The 14,589-nt window shown below is 42.2% G+C and overlaps 1 protein-coding gene across 4 annotated transcripts; it reads right to left on the bottom strand.

Moving 5' to 3' along the window:
• ZNF32 (zinc finger protein 32) lies at positions 1–6,501 on the bottom strand. 4 transcript variants are annotated; one of them, XM_060191865.1, is made up of 4 exons: positions 6,416–6,485; positions 5,815–5,846; positions 3,013–3,149; positions 1–1,867 (listed from the first exon to the last, which is right to left on the bottom strand). In XM_060191865.1, the coding sequence occupies exons 3-4, from the start codon at positions 3,080–3,082 to the stop codon at positions 1,074–1,076; spliced, it is 864 nt and encodes a 287-aa protein (XP_060047848.1). In that variant the 5' UTR covers positions 3,083–3,149; positions 5,815–5,846; positions 6,416–6,485; the 3' UTR covers positions 1–1,073. The 4 variants fall into 4 exon arrangements, with proteins under 4 accessions (XP_060047848.1, XP_016040909.1, XP_007516873.1 ...); XM_016185423.2 differs by lacking the exon at positions 5,815–5,846 and having other exon boundaries at positions 6,416–6,501; XM_007516811.2 differs by lacking the exon at positions 5,815–5,846 and having other exon boundaries at positions 1–1,825; positions 6,416–6,501.
• Positions 6,502–14,589: the final 8,088 nt, after the last annotated feature.

Genomic DNA, 14,589 nt, shown 5'->3' with positions numbered 1-14,589 from the left:
TCCACATAATTCATCATTTTAATTACATAAATTTTCAGCATGAAAATATATAGACAAAACAAAAGCTTAAAATGAGACTTTTTCCATAAATCAGTTTCTCTTCAGTATTCTTCATACATTATCTCTATAAGTGAAATAAATGACAAAAAGAAGACCTTTTCATATATTTCATGTGTGTATGTGTAAAAAGATAGTGTTGTTGGCATACCATAACTTCAATATTAAATACAAATTTGGGTTCAGGATTAAGGATACATATATACTTTTTCGGTGACCCCAACCCTTGGTTATTACTACTATTGTCAGAAATGGAGTAAAGGTCATTATATATCCCAGGGATTATTTTAGTCATCTTAATAAAGAAATAAAAATAGGCTTAGGATTCTAAAATAAAATATTGCAGATAGTGTCTGCTTTTTGGCTTTAGGTAAAGTATCTCTAACCTAGTTATCAGTAGAAAACTGAAGTAAATCTCATTTTATAGACTCTAAATCTTTGTAGATTTGGAAAAGCTATCTGTAAGGAAAGGCTAGTATTCTTCTCCGGACATAAGTGCTTTGTTATAATAGGTTATTGGACATTATCATCCAGGTAATACAATACTGTCCAGAAAGCATAATGGCTAAGTGAGTGGATTCTTAAAAGTAGTTAAATTCACCACATAATATCTTCCCAGTGGTCTGGAATACAGAAATTAATTAATTTAGATATGTAGGGAAGAAAATCCCTTTGATTATTAAAAAAAAAACTAACATGTTTAAGAAGTATGATAGTGTCAACTACAAATTTTAAACACAGAACAATTTCCAAGTATGCACTAGATTAATAGCAGTAAACTGGGAAATCAGGTCAAAATAAACAGACAGAAATTAGGATATACATAATAATGATAGCAAACAAGACATTTATTTTTTTATATTCATTTTGGGGGAAAGGAGAATAATTAGCTTGCCCTATCCAATCATGGTATTTCTGAAAGACTGTCCACTCATTCCATAAGATTGGATAGTATCTTAATCTCAGAGGAATTCATACCCTTAATTCATAAAGAAAACTTTCTTTGAAGACAACAGTCAAAGGGCATGCCTTTGTGAGCAGCTTCGCTGGTGCACAGCCAGACTCCCTCTCTGAGTGAAGCTTTTTCCACATTGACCACACAGATAAGGTGTCTCTCCTGTGTGGACTTTTCCATGCAGGACACAATTCCCCCTGGTGTGGAAACTCTTTCTGCACTGTGCACAGGCATAGGGTTTCAGGCCTGTGTGAACTCTGATATGAACAATTAAGCTTCCTTTCTGACTAAAGGCTTTTCCACACTGATCACATCTGTAGGGCTTCTCACCACTGTGAACTCTTCTATGAACAGCAAGGTTACTTTGATTCCTGAAGCTTCTCTGACAAATAGCACATTCATAGGGTTTCTGTCCAGTGTGGAGTCTTTCATGAACAGCCAGGCTACCTCGTTGACTAAAGCTTTTCCCACACTCCTTGCACTGATAGGGCTTTTCTCCTGTATGTATCCGCTGATGTGTAACAAGATTGCCCTTGGCCCTGAAGCTTTTTCCACAATGGGTACACTCAAAGGGCTTTTGACCAGTGTGGATTCTTTCATGTAATGTTAGGCTACCTTTTTGCCTGAAGGATTTTCCACACTCCTGGCACTCATAGGTCCTCTGTTTTATTCCAGATGAATCTTCCTGTAGTGTCTTATTATCTGGAGATTTTTGTTCCAATCTCTCTCTTCTGAAAGAATTCTGGAAATCCCAGCTTGAGGATCCTGTGGCCTCAGAGTGGTCATATTTGTGGTGGGCTTCTGACATCACATCTGGTAAAATGAGAGGGAAGTCATGTAAGATGCACCAATATGCTGAGTGAGAAGAATAGGGGGGAAAAAAACAATACTTTGAGTGTTTATGTGCCAAATACTATACTATGAAATTGCACAGTATATTTCTGAAAACAAGTCTATAAGATTGCTGCAGATAATAATGAAATCAGAGCATTAAAGGATTGCCAAGGTCATGCAGTCAGATAATGGAAAGAACTGGAGTCTAACACTAGCTTGCATTCAATTCAGCTCTCCAAATAATCTTACGAATATAACTGTTTCTATTTTGTAGTTAAGAAAATATGTCTGTGAAAGTTATGCAGGATCACACAGAGCCCAAGAGTTGAATTTATGCAGGTGGTATAGGATGTAAAGTTTTAGCCCTATAGACCAGTTCATTAAGCAAAAGTATAAAAGCAGGGCTTTAAGAGAACAAGTGAAAGTTCTTGTAACATAAGTTTCATTAGCTTCATGAAAAAGCTATTTCCATGCCAGTTTGCTCTCCTGACTATTAAAGGCACAAGATATCAGCAATAGCCAAAGTCTTTAGTAATTTACACTTCATATCTCTAATTACTACAACTATCAAGGGCAGCAATTGTCTTTACAGATAAAGAAACTTTGCTTCAGGAGGTTAAATAATTTGTCTGACAAAAGACCAAGCTGAAGCAACTTGTTCAAGGGACATTTCCCAATGAATTTTTATACTACTTCACTCTATTAAGCTACGACCAAATGGAAACCAATGTTATTTTACAATTCACTCTTAAACACTTCCTATGCAAATATTGACAGCATTTGTCATTACTGTCCTGCATCTGAGCCCCTCTCCACAACAAATACACATGCCCACACTGCACTTAACATATGGGTCCATTATCACTCTTCAGTTTTCTTGGACTCATTCCAGACTTTCTTCTTGGTCTCCTGCCTTTCTCTTACTGTATCTTCAGAGAGATATAAAGTTGCTCATTCCCTAGAGACAATCTCAAGATCATCTCCAAATCAAAACTGCTCTCTTGCTGTTTCTACTGTTATATCTAGTTCTAAGATGTATATTTTCCCTGTATCTTCCCGGGATTGTGAGTTCCACCAAAGTAAAATCTCCTCTTCCTTAGCCTGCCCACCAGGGCTGAGAAGAGGGATACTGAATATGGCAACCTGAGATCAACCAACTCACTCACTGAAAAATGCTACATTCTGGGCATATCGTCCATGACAGTCCAGAAGGGTTGCAGTTGGAAATCCAAACATGTCCACTGCTGTATGACCTCAATCACCACCTCTTCATATAATTCTTCCATGTGCTATTCTTGAGTACCTAAGGAGGAAAAGAACAAACAAAAAACAAACACAAACAAAAAACAAAAGATAAAAAGGTAAGTTAATTTGTAAGTGAAAAGAAAAGCTTAAAGAATATTTAGGGAGTGGGCAGCCTGGTTGAATGTATATATTACAATGTGCAAGTACTCTGGTTCAACTACCCTGGTCCCTTCCTTCGAGGGGTAAGCTTCACTAGTGGTAAAGCAGTCTGCTATGTGCTACCCAGGTCTCTCCTCTCTATTTCCCTTCCCAATTTCTCTCTGTCCTAACAGATAAATAAGTAAATAAATAAATAATAAAATTCAAAAAAGATCTTTAGAATGAGAGAATGGAAAAAATGGAAAGAGAGAGACAGGCTGGGAGTGTGGATCAACCTGCCAATGCAGGTTCAGTGGAAAAGCAATTATAGAAGCCAGACCTTCAACCTTCTGCATCCCTTAATGATCTTGGGTCCATGCTACCAGAGGGATAAAGAATAGGAAAGCTTTCAAGGGAGGGGATGGAATAAGGAGCTCTGGTGGTGGGAACTGTACCCCTCTTGTCCTATGGTCTTGTCAGTGTTTGCATTTTATAAATAAATTTAAAACAATGACATTGTCTGATACCAGTTACTTATAATGTAATTTCAGAATGGGCTAAAAAGTATCACAACCCATACTAAGTTCAGGAGGAAGCATAGACCACATAAACATGTATTTCTTCCTGTCAACCCCAACATGATGGTCACTCTTATCTGTGTGTTAGCAATCTTAGTCCCAGCAGATGACCAGGATATTCTACTTTTCCACTTAACCACTTGCTATTTGATCTCCAAAGCCATCAAACAGATTCAGAATTAAACAATGTTTCAGCCTCAGGCATAGTCTATAATGGAAATAGCTATAAGCTCTACTCCCTCAGTTGCCTCAAATTATAAAAATAGAACAAGAGACTTCTTTACCTTTTACCCATTCTTAGGAGGCTCCAATGGAAGAACCACCCCTTCTCACACTCATGATATGGTGATATCAGTTTTGAGGAAACACAAACACTTGATTTACTCCAGGTTTGAAAACTCAGTCTAACTATTAGCAATCCAACTAGTTAGTAACTTGCCTCCATCTCAGTCAAAATGAAGCAAAGGTTCAAGTTCAAGGCTTTCTAGATGTAAAACATTTTCCCTCAAACTAGTAGATTCTCTAGTCCCTTATTACTGAAACTAAAGAGAATTATTTTTTTAATGTCTTAATTTTATTTATTTTTTCCACAAGGTTATTTTGGGGGCTCTGTGCCATCTTTTTCTTTCCCTTCTTTTGTTTGTTTTTTCTTTTTCTTACAAAGTGAAATTGAGAGGGAGAGAGAAGTGATTAGAGACAGAGAGAGCAAGAGAAATACCTATAGTACTGCTCCAACACTAGTGAAGCTTCTCCCCTGTTGGTGAGGGACAAGAGGCTTGAACTAAATACACATTAGCCTGTGTGCTCTACCAGATATACTGACATCACTCCTTTCCCACACCCTTCCCCCCACCAAAGAACTCTTATAAAACAGAATAGGGCTTGACAATACTTCATTATTCTTATATATCTAAGAACTTTCTTTCTCCATATTCTCTCCTTTCTTAAAATTTTTTTTCTTCAGACTCCAAAATCTTAATTATTGAATTCCTACATTTTACTTTAGCTATAGCTAAATGTAAAATCTTTGTGTCTATCCAATACATTCTGTTGGTCAAAATGCTGGTTTCTTGAATTAATTAACAGTTTGTGGCTACATTTTTTCTCAATTCTTGTTCTTGTGTTTTTGCCAGGATCACCACTATGGCTAAGTGCCCGTATACTACATTATTCCTGGTAGCCTTTTCTTTCCCTTCTTTCTTTTTTCTTTTTTTGATAGACGGTGAATGGAGAGCCAGAGACAGAGAGATAGTGACAGAGATGAGAGACATTTTTCAGTAGTGGTCTACTGCTTATGAATACCACTCATCAAGAGGGGGGGTTGCTTGAACCCAGGTCTCTGCACATGGTAATGTGCATACTACTCTGCTGAAGAAGACATTATAGCTCCCCCCCTTTTTTCTTTTTAACCTGAGCACTTGCTGTCCAGAACAACTGCACATTCTGCTATGTGCTTGCTTGACTAGAGAGGCATTTTAAAAACTCTCATTTGGAGGACGCATGACCAGTTTGGGTAGACATCATTAAAGTGTCGAGACCTTATAAACGCAAGGAGTCACTGTTGAAAAACTGCACACTTTGCAAGGATCAGTGGAAAGCGTTGGTGTCTGCTGCTTAAAGTTGAACTGTGTCCCTAGAGATCCCAGCAAATAATTGCTTCAAAATAGCTGGGGAGGATTAAATAGTTCTGTCTTTCTCTTCACATGCTGTGAAGTCTTCAACAAGTCTTCAACAGTTGTCTCGTCTCGAGAACTCAATCGATTAAAATAAAGAAAACTCTTTCCTCCTAATTTACAAGTCCGAGGAATGAATTCCCTGAGTATTTTAGAGAAAATAGCTTCATAATAGAAAATACTGATGTCCCTATCTGAAAGGCCACATCATCTCTTAGGAAAATCTCTGAATAAAACCATGAGAAACTTAGATAATTGCCTTTGTTTTCCTCCATCCTTGCCCCCAAATGACCTTGGGTAAGTAACCACAATAGGCTTGACTCTACGTTCCCACCTGCAAAATAGGTTGATGTTTTCGGTTAGCTCCTGGGAGAATAAAAGAATCAAACGTCAAGGGTCTCATAAGACCGACAGATTCCAGGACTGAAGCTGATAGCGCTCAGAAGAAAAAGACAATAGAGTTACTAGTCAGCTATCTCAGAGGAGCTCCTGGGGGAAGAGAACCGGAATGAGGAAATTCAGAGGAGTTTCGTCTTTCTCTCCAATTCACTCACCCTTGAAAGACTGCTCTGCAGATCATCAGCTAAAAACAAATCAGCAGGCAGGCCCTGGGCACACCTGCCTGTGCCTCCCAGTCCCGCAGTCCCGGCTGGGGGCTCTTTTCTCCCGCATGCTGCTCAATGGAGCAGCAGTCAGAGAGGTGCCTGTTCCTCCCGGGCACCCTGTCCCCTGCCCCCTCCCACCTCAGGTCCCCTGGGCCCGACTTAGTAACCCATTCTCCGGTTCAGAAGGGCCCTGTGGGCCACAGACCTCTCCCCTTCGCGGCTGTGCTCCCCTACGAGCCAGGCCGGGCAGCAAAGGAGCCCAGGGAAGCAATCTGCTGGCGCGGACCCGCCTTGCCTGGGCTCATTGACCAGGCCCGCGGCCTCACTCACCGCAGCGGTGCGCGCCCGCAGACACACAAAGGCCAGAGCCGAGCCCTCAGCAGCGCCGGCGCGAGAGAGGAATTGACTACAACTCCCAGGAGGCACCGCGAGAGCCTGTCTACAGGGCTCCGAGCCTACGTGACTTTGCTTTCTCAGAGCACTGTGGGAATCGTAGTTTCATAGGTAACCTTGCCCTAGGGCTCCTTGCAACAAGGTAGTGGCGCCCTCAGGCGGGGCCGTCCTTGGGTCCAGTGCTGGAGGCTTTGACCAATTTGTATTTTCAATACCCTGGTGGAGGGGCCAATGTTGTCATTTGGCGTAGTGGGGCCTGGGGGAAAAAAAAAAGAGTGCCTCCTTAATTCATTAGTGAAGCCAGGAAATGGGGAATTCTGGGTTCTCAAAAGACATCTAGGAAGGAAGGAAAAAAAAAAAGTTTGAAAAGTTGGTAACCTTTTGGTTGTTTGTGGTTTATGTGATGAGCTTCTCTATGAGCAAAGACTTATAATTTGGTTTGTTTGTGAAGCAAGGGGAAGCCCTTTTAAACTGGTACTGTGAGAAAAGAGAATCAAGAACACCACAAGACTTGGAAGCTAGAGTGTTGGGAGGCTGATGGAGAGGTATAGTCTTCTGGTCTTTGTAGGATTAACTCATTCCAGGGTTGGAATTCTATTGAATGTATATGTCTGCTTCACTACTAACTTGGGAACTCTAGACAGGTTTCTTACCTGGTGGGGAGCCTAGTATATGATTAAAAGATGGAGAGAGGTACCTAATGAAAAGAGGCATTTTGAAAGGGTCAGGTCAAACAATCTCCGATCTAATTCTTCTAGCGAAGGCACCTGTATGAATGTGCCTAGGGGGAGAAACGTATCTATAGAGAAATAATAATTTATAGGATAACAAATTTGAAATGTCTTCTTAGCTGAAGGTGTGACACGCACCTATCTATGGGGCTTCTCTGAAGAGATTAAAAACACCATTCTTGGGCTTGTAATGTGATAACTGAAGAGGATTTGAAACCAAAGAAAGACCCAACACTGGCCGCCAGCTATAGACCAATTTCTCTCCTCTCCGTGTGTTACAAACTCCTTAAGAGGCTGCTTCTGTCACATATTTCTCATCTTACAGAGAAATTTCTATCACCCGCCCAAGCTGGTTTCCGCCCAGGAAGATCTACCTGTGAACAAGCCCTGGCCCTCTCAACTTACATTGAAAATGGATTCCAGAAGAATTTAAAGATGGGTGCTGTCTTTGTTGATCTCACAGCAGCCTATGACATGGTCTGGCACCGTGGTCTCCTAGTCAAGATCTCAAGATGCCTGCCTCCATGGGTGGCCAACACTATATCGTTTCTTCTCCAAAACAGAAGATTACGGGTGCATCTGGGTGACAAGTCTAGCAGATGGAGACTTGTCTCAAGTGGCCTCCCCCAGGGCTCTGTTCTGGCTCCTACGCTATTTAATATTTACATCAATGACCTTCCAGAAACTTCTTCAAGGAAGTTCATCTACGCTGATGACGTCTGCTGTGCAACTCAGGCATCCAAGTTCGACATCCTCGAGGAAACACCCACGAAAGACATGTCTCTGATATCTGATTACTGTAAAAAATGGCGACTAATCCCTAGCACTGCAAAAACGGTATCATCTGCTTTCCATCTTCACCATGCCTCGGCCTCGTTGGAGCTTAATGTGCAGCTTGGCGGTACGAGAATCCGGCATGAAGCCCAGCCAGTCTATCTTGGCGTTACTCTCGATTGCACTCTGTCATTTCACAAACATCTCATAAAAAATGCAGCAAAGGTAGGCGCGAGGAATAATATCATTGCTAGAGTGGCCAGCTCCTCATGGGGCACGAGCGCTTCCACACTACGATCATCATCTCTGGCATTATGCTATTCCACTGCAGAATACTGTGCCCCAGTATGGTTCTGTAGCCCCCATGTCCACTTGGTCGATTCCAAATTATATTCCTCCATGAGGATAATTTCTGGAACCATCCGTTCCACCCCGGTTCCATGGCTGCCAGTTCTTAGCAACATCACCCCGCCAGATATTCATCGGGATGTGGCATCATCTAAGTTCATTTCCCACGTCTATGCTCGACCGGACCTGCCAATATACACGGATATCTTCGCCCACCCTGTCCAACGCTTGACGTCTCGTCACCCAATCTGGTCCCCTACACCTACACTGAACTTCTCTGTTCCAGTCTCTTGGAAACAGAGTTGGCAGTCAGCTGAGGTAAAGAACAAACACCTCATCACAGACCCCTGCAAGTGTCAACACGGCTGTGACCTAGCACGTTATGATTGGGCCCTCCTCAATCGCTATGGAACAGGCCATGGCCTGTGCGCCGCTATGTTCCATCGCTGGGGAGCCAGAGACGACCCGAATTGCCCGTGCGGCTACAGACAGACTATGACCCACATAGTCAATGACTGCCACCTCTCCAGATTCAAAGGAGGTCTCGAAACTTTACATCAGGCTCAACCTGATGCTGTTGACTGGCTACGGAAGAAGGGCAAACGCTAGAAGAAGAACTGAAGAGGATAAGGTTGCTTTTTAAAATTTATGATACAAATTCTCTGCAAAATGCCATAAGCCACCTTAAAGGGCAATTTTATGTTTCCCTGACTTCTCTCTGAGGGAATTTGGACAGGAAATAATGATATCAAGAGCACTTCTTCCCACCCCTTGAATCATCCACTCTCTTATTTTGGAGTCCTCCTCCTCAATGTACTTCTCTCTAAAATCCCAATTCCAGAATTTCCACATGAGAACTGGTCTATCCTACTGAGAGAGGAATACTGAAGTGCCCATAAGGCACTTCTATGGGCCATGTCCTTGAGTTCTCTATCAAAAGCAACCCAGCTGGAAACAATAAAATAATTTTATACTACATGCAAAGGCATAATGCAGATTCCTAAGGATTGGCTAGCACTCTAGTTTGTTACTTAATAACATGTGGTTACTTAAGTTTATGCATGCTGTGTATGCAGAGCACTTTTTCAGTGTTAGCTACCATACTGGATGTTACAGACAATGGTGTGAGCTAGGAGGGAGATCACAGACTAGTTGAGAGGATAAATACCACCTTCCCCCAAACCAAGATCAGTAGCCATCTTCTTGAGAAGTCCCTGAGTGTGAAGTGGGAACTGCCTTGATATCTCCCCCTCTTATTGTTTCCACAATATAACTATAGTTGTGTATCCTATCATTAATTCTAGAGTCATAGAGTGCATAGAGGTGTCAAAGCACGAGGAACAATAACCATTCTCTTTCCTTTCTTCCGTAACAGCTATAGAAACCTTTCCTTCTTCAAGACCCACAAAGCACACAGATAGTTCTGAATATGACTGGTGAGTATTAATATGAAAATCTCTTTTTTTTTCCAGGCCCAATACAGTCTGAGTAAGGCTTCTGGTGTTACTTTACAGGCCTTGAAAGCATTTTCCCTGTTGATAATCAGCAAAATGTTTCATAAAGTCACTCTAAATATATCAGTTCTGATATGGCCAGAATAAGTTGTGACCATTAGGATAAATTTCAGGTTCTATTGAGAAAGTAGATGACAAAGTTTTGATAGGAAAATGGTGGCTGTAAAGGGACAATGTAGTCTCTCTTCTAAAATAAATTTGCATGGATTATTCTAAAGAGTCTCAGGAAAGTGAACACAGTGAATAGAAGTGGTTAAGATTGAAATTGATGTTCCACAGATACTAGTATTTTTTTTTTAAGTTACAGATAGAGAAGGCAAATAGGGGGCGAGGGAGAGGGGGAGGGAGAAGAAGATGGGGGAGGGGAAGGGAGAGGGGGAGGGGAGGGTAGGGAGAAAGGGAAGGGAGGGATAGAGGGAGGGGAGGGGGAGGGAAAGGGAGAGGGGAGGGGAGGGGAGGGGGAGGGGTGGGGAGGGGAGGGAGAAAGGGAGAGGGGAGGAGGAGGGGAGGGGCAGGGGTGGGGAGGGGAGGGAGAAAGGGAGAGGGGAGGGGAGGGGAGGGGGAGGGGAGGGAGAGAGAGAGAGAAGAGGCATAAGAAACACTATTAAAGTATCCTTCAATACAGTAGGGTCAGGCTCTAACTTGGATAGCACTTATGACAAAACAATACATAGTGATTTATTTTGTTGACCCAAATGTAGCCAGTCTTTACCAAATCCCTACAAGGGGCACAGTAATCAACTCCTACCTGAATCATAAGGCACACACACATTCAATAGGAAGAGGGACAAGTTGGGGGTGTCAACAGCATAGATCAGAAAAGCTGCCAAAGAACTACTCTCCAACTTTACGTGCATTTCAAAACATTAAGAAGGAACAGAATATTCAATAAATACACTATAGCATAAGGTTAAGCACACACATAAAAAGTTGAATGCTTATCTAATGCTTATGCCAACATAGCCTATAATAAATTATATATAAAATGTAAAATCAAAATACATACAAATCCAAGAAGAATGTATGAATTAGTATTTATTTTATAATCTTGACATAGAAAAGTTTCTCCTTGCCATGATAACAATGGCAGGAAAAATAAATTTTACTGTGTTTATATTTAATATTTTTGTGTAGTAATGTTGCTAAATGAAGTTAATATAGTTGGGAGATGTTAGTAGTTGCCCTACTTGACTATATCATACTAAGCAATAAATAAAAAGAAAAATTTCAATAGAAATTTGACAATGTAACAAAAATATAAGATTAGAGATAAATACACAGAGTCACTATGATATATTTTGTTAAAATGCCAGTTGAGAGACAGAAAAGATGTGCTAACTAGAGAAACAGACATTATCACCTATGTGTAAATTGAGTTGATGGGGGTTCGTCAGTGGTGCACTTGATTAAGTGCACATATCCCCATGCTAAAAATCATGGTTCAAGCCCCTGCTCTCCACCAGCAGGGAGGACACTTTATGAGTGGTGAAACAGGTCTACAGATGTTTATCTTTCTCTCTCCTTCTCTATCTCCCCTTTCCTCTGAATTTCCATCTGCCTTGTCAAATAAAAATAAAATAGAATGAAAAAAAGAAAAAGAAATGGCTGCCAGGAACAGTGGATTCATAATCTTGGCTCTGAGCTCCAATGTAACCCTGTTGTAAATAAATAGATAAGTAAATAAATATTAGAAAAATAAACTGAGTTGACCATTCTGATTCAGTGTTTAAAATATATATCAAAATTCCTAAAATGTATATATAATTCTTAGAGAATTTTTATTCAGGAAAAAAAAAACTATTAGATAATTGCACACTGAATATGGAATGAGAATTACAGTGTCAAAGTATTTGATGGGAATTATAAACTTGCAAAAATCCAGGTTCCTTACAAGGCAGTGACTCCCTTTAAACTTTCATTAGACAACACAGTGCTGAAGGAAAAATCAAGTCTTTCATTAGTTACCACAGTTCTGAAGCTACATCTTTGGATTTGAAGTGGTGGAATGAGGACCTTACTTTGTGTATAAACTTATATGAACAAGTTCAATATGGCTCATGGTATATGCTGGAGCTATGCTAAATTCCTTCTGCCCCATGAAATAAATAAAATTTTACAAAAAAAAAAGAAAGTGTGACAAAGAAGTGCAAGCACCTTTACTCACTTCCTAAGAACTGCTTATATATGATTCCTTTCCACTACCATCACCCTCAACCCCATTTGCCTGTTCATTCCATAACTGTGTATATTCACTTAATGAAGTAGTGAGAGTTCTTATCCTTCTAAAGCTATCACATTATGACCAGCTTGGAGGCCAGTGTTTGGGAGAATTTTGCTTTTCTCTAGGGCTCCCCCTGCTCAGTGGCCATTACTAACTAGGTGAACTCACTAGAAAGAAAGTGATCTGTGTTGAAACCTGGTCGAAAGCCATGCTAGTGGCTCCTGCATTTATCCTCTTACAAGTCAGAATTCTGCAGTTGTCTTTGCTTCTTAGTTTCTCCTGTCAAAGTCACCATCTCCCTCACTGTCGTATGCTTTACATTGGTTTGTTCTAGCCCTCCCCCACCAAGAGAATTGGATCAGTCCAGTTAATTTCGCGGGCCCGCTTGGCCCCGCCCCAAGGAACCCCGGGAGAGGGTTCCTGAGTTCGAGAGTGCGAGAGTTTCAGAGGGTTCCCCAGTACGAGAGTTCCAGAGTCCCAGAGTTGGAGGGTTCCTGAGTTCCAGGGTGAGAGAGAGTGCTTGCGCCACCACAAAGAGACAACAGAGTTCTGTTTGGTGATTAGTTTGTCTTAGTTTATGAATCGTTGTTCCTGAATAAAAAAATACAGCTTCTCTGCCCAGCCATTGTCTCCACGTCTCTGTTACCCGCCGTGAAGCTAGACCTGCCCGGCAAGAGCCTCTGAATTTTAACAACAAATGGCGCCCACGTGGACCTGACCTGCGCATCTCTCAGATAAGTAAAGACAATTTGGCTACCTATGCACTATGGCCTTCTCTTCTGCTTGTGAAGAGATCTCCAAAGGTCTCTGCTCTTTCTTCACGAGACTGTTTTGCTGTTTCTGGAACATTTATCTCTGGACCACTCTGTGGTTTCCACTCGCTCGGGCGAACTCAGAACAGCCAGAGGGAAGAGCCAGCGGGAGGGAGGCGAGGCGCAGAGCTGCCGTTTCCACCTGGTTAAACAGCCAGCCAGCCAGCTGCGCCCAGACAACCGCGCACCGCGCCCGCAGCCCCGCAGCCCCGTGGCCCGCAGGAGGCCGACGCCAGCACACAAGAGCCCCAAGAGCCTGACGCCAGCACACAAGAGCCCCTGGAGCCTGAAGCCAACACGCAAGAGCCCGAGGCCAGCCCACAGGAGCCGGCTCTCCACCGCATGGCGCAGGGCACTGGACTCGTGATCCCTCCACACTGCTCGGCCACTGCAAACAGGGCAGCAGACATGGCAGGGCTATGGGGCAGGGCCGCACCGGCCTATCATGGCCACCACCCCTGGGCACCTAGGCCCACGCCTTCTACAAAACTGGCCTGCCTGCCCTCTTTCTATGAATTCTGGAACTATCCCGGGCCTCCTGGAACCCCGGGCTCCCTGCTGAAACTGGGCACACGAGATCTCCAGCCGCCGGTCCGGTCTGAAGACAGACAAGCTGGAGTACGCGGAGATTTGTGCAGAGATCACAACCTGCAATTCCTAAAAGTGAAGCTGCGTGGGAAGCCACCTCCGGATGGTGAACCCCCCCCCACAACAACTAAGACAGTATAGATTTAAATTTGTGTCTAAAATGACATGTCTTCGTAACAAAGGTTTCTCTCCTTGTGTATTAATGACCATGTTTATGTGTATGTTTAAAGTTTGGTAAACAGTAGCTTTAAGGCTAAATTCTTACTAGTCAAAGTTAAATGAAAAAGGTTTTCAATGTAATTCTCATAAAGATAAAATTAACTTACATTTAAAGTCTAAGGTAAAAATTAGTTAACAATCAATATATTTTAACTAAGTTAGTCTAAACAAAAGGTTAAATAGACTTGTTGATATGTAAAACTCTCCATTACCTTCTCTATTAGAAATGGTAGATCGCACAATGGCTATGCTAATTATTCTCATGCCTGAGGTTTCCTCTCCGGCCCACACCTAGGGTGTGTCTCCATCTTGAATGGGTGTAACAAAAGGTTAAAAGACGTTGTTGATATGTAAAAGTCTCAAATTCCTTCTCTATTAGAAACGTTAGATCGTGCAGTAGATATGCTAATAACAAGTTTTGTTTCATAGTAAGTAAGTTGCAGCCAGCTGCCTGTGGGACTCTAGGCTGTTCCCCGCCCCCATACAAATGCCCGTCGAAAAAAGTACACCCCCCAGAGGCAAGAAATGTTTTTTTAAGCTGATAAAGTTTAGTTTGTGCCAGTTTCTTTTTTAAAAAATGCCTGTACGATATAGGTTTCTGTTCACCCCACACCCTTGATACTGTAGCCATTTAGTTAAAAGAAAAGGGGGAATTGTCGTATGCTTTACATTGGTTTGTTCTAGCCCTCCCCCGCCAAGAGAATTGGATCAGTCCAGTTAATTTCGCGGGCCGCTTGGCCCCGCCCCAAGGAACCCTGGGAGAGGGTTCCTGAGTTCGAGAGTGCGAGAGTTTCAGAGGGTTCCCCAGTACGAGAGTTCCAGAGTCCCAGAGTTGGAGGGTTCCTGAGTTCCAGGGTGAGAGAGAGTGCTTGTGCCACCACAAAGAGACAACAGAGTTCTGTTT

Source organism: Erinaceus europaeus, chromosome 1, assembly GCF_950295315.1.
Source record: "Erinaceus europaeus chromosome 1, mEriEur2.1, whole genome shotgun sequence".
In the NCBI taxonomy this organism is placed as follows: Eukaryota; Metazoa; Chordata; class Mammalia; order Eulipotyphla; family Erinaceidae; genus Erinaceus; species Erinaceus europaeus.
The sequence above is the reverse complement of the archived record's forward strand: the minus strand, read 5'-3'. Positions and strand labels throughout refer to the sequence as shown.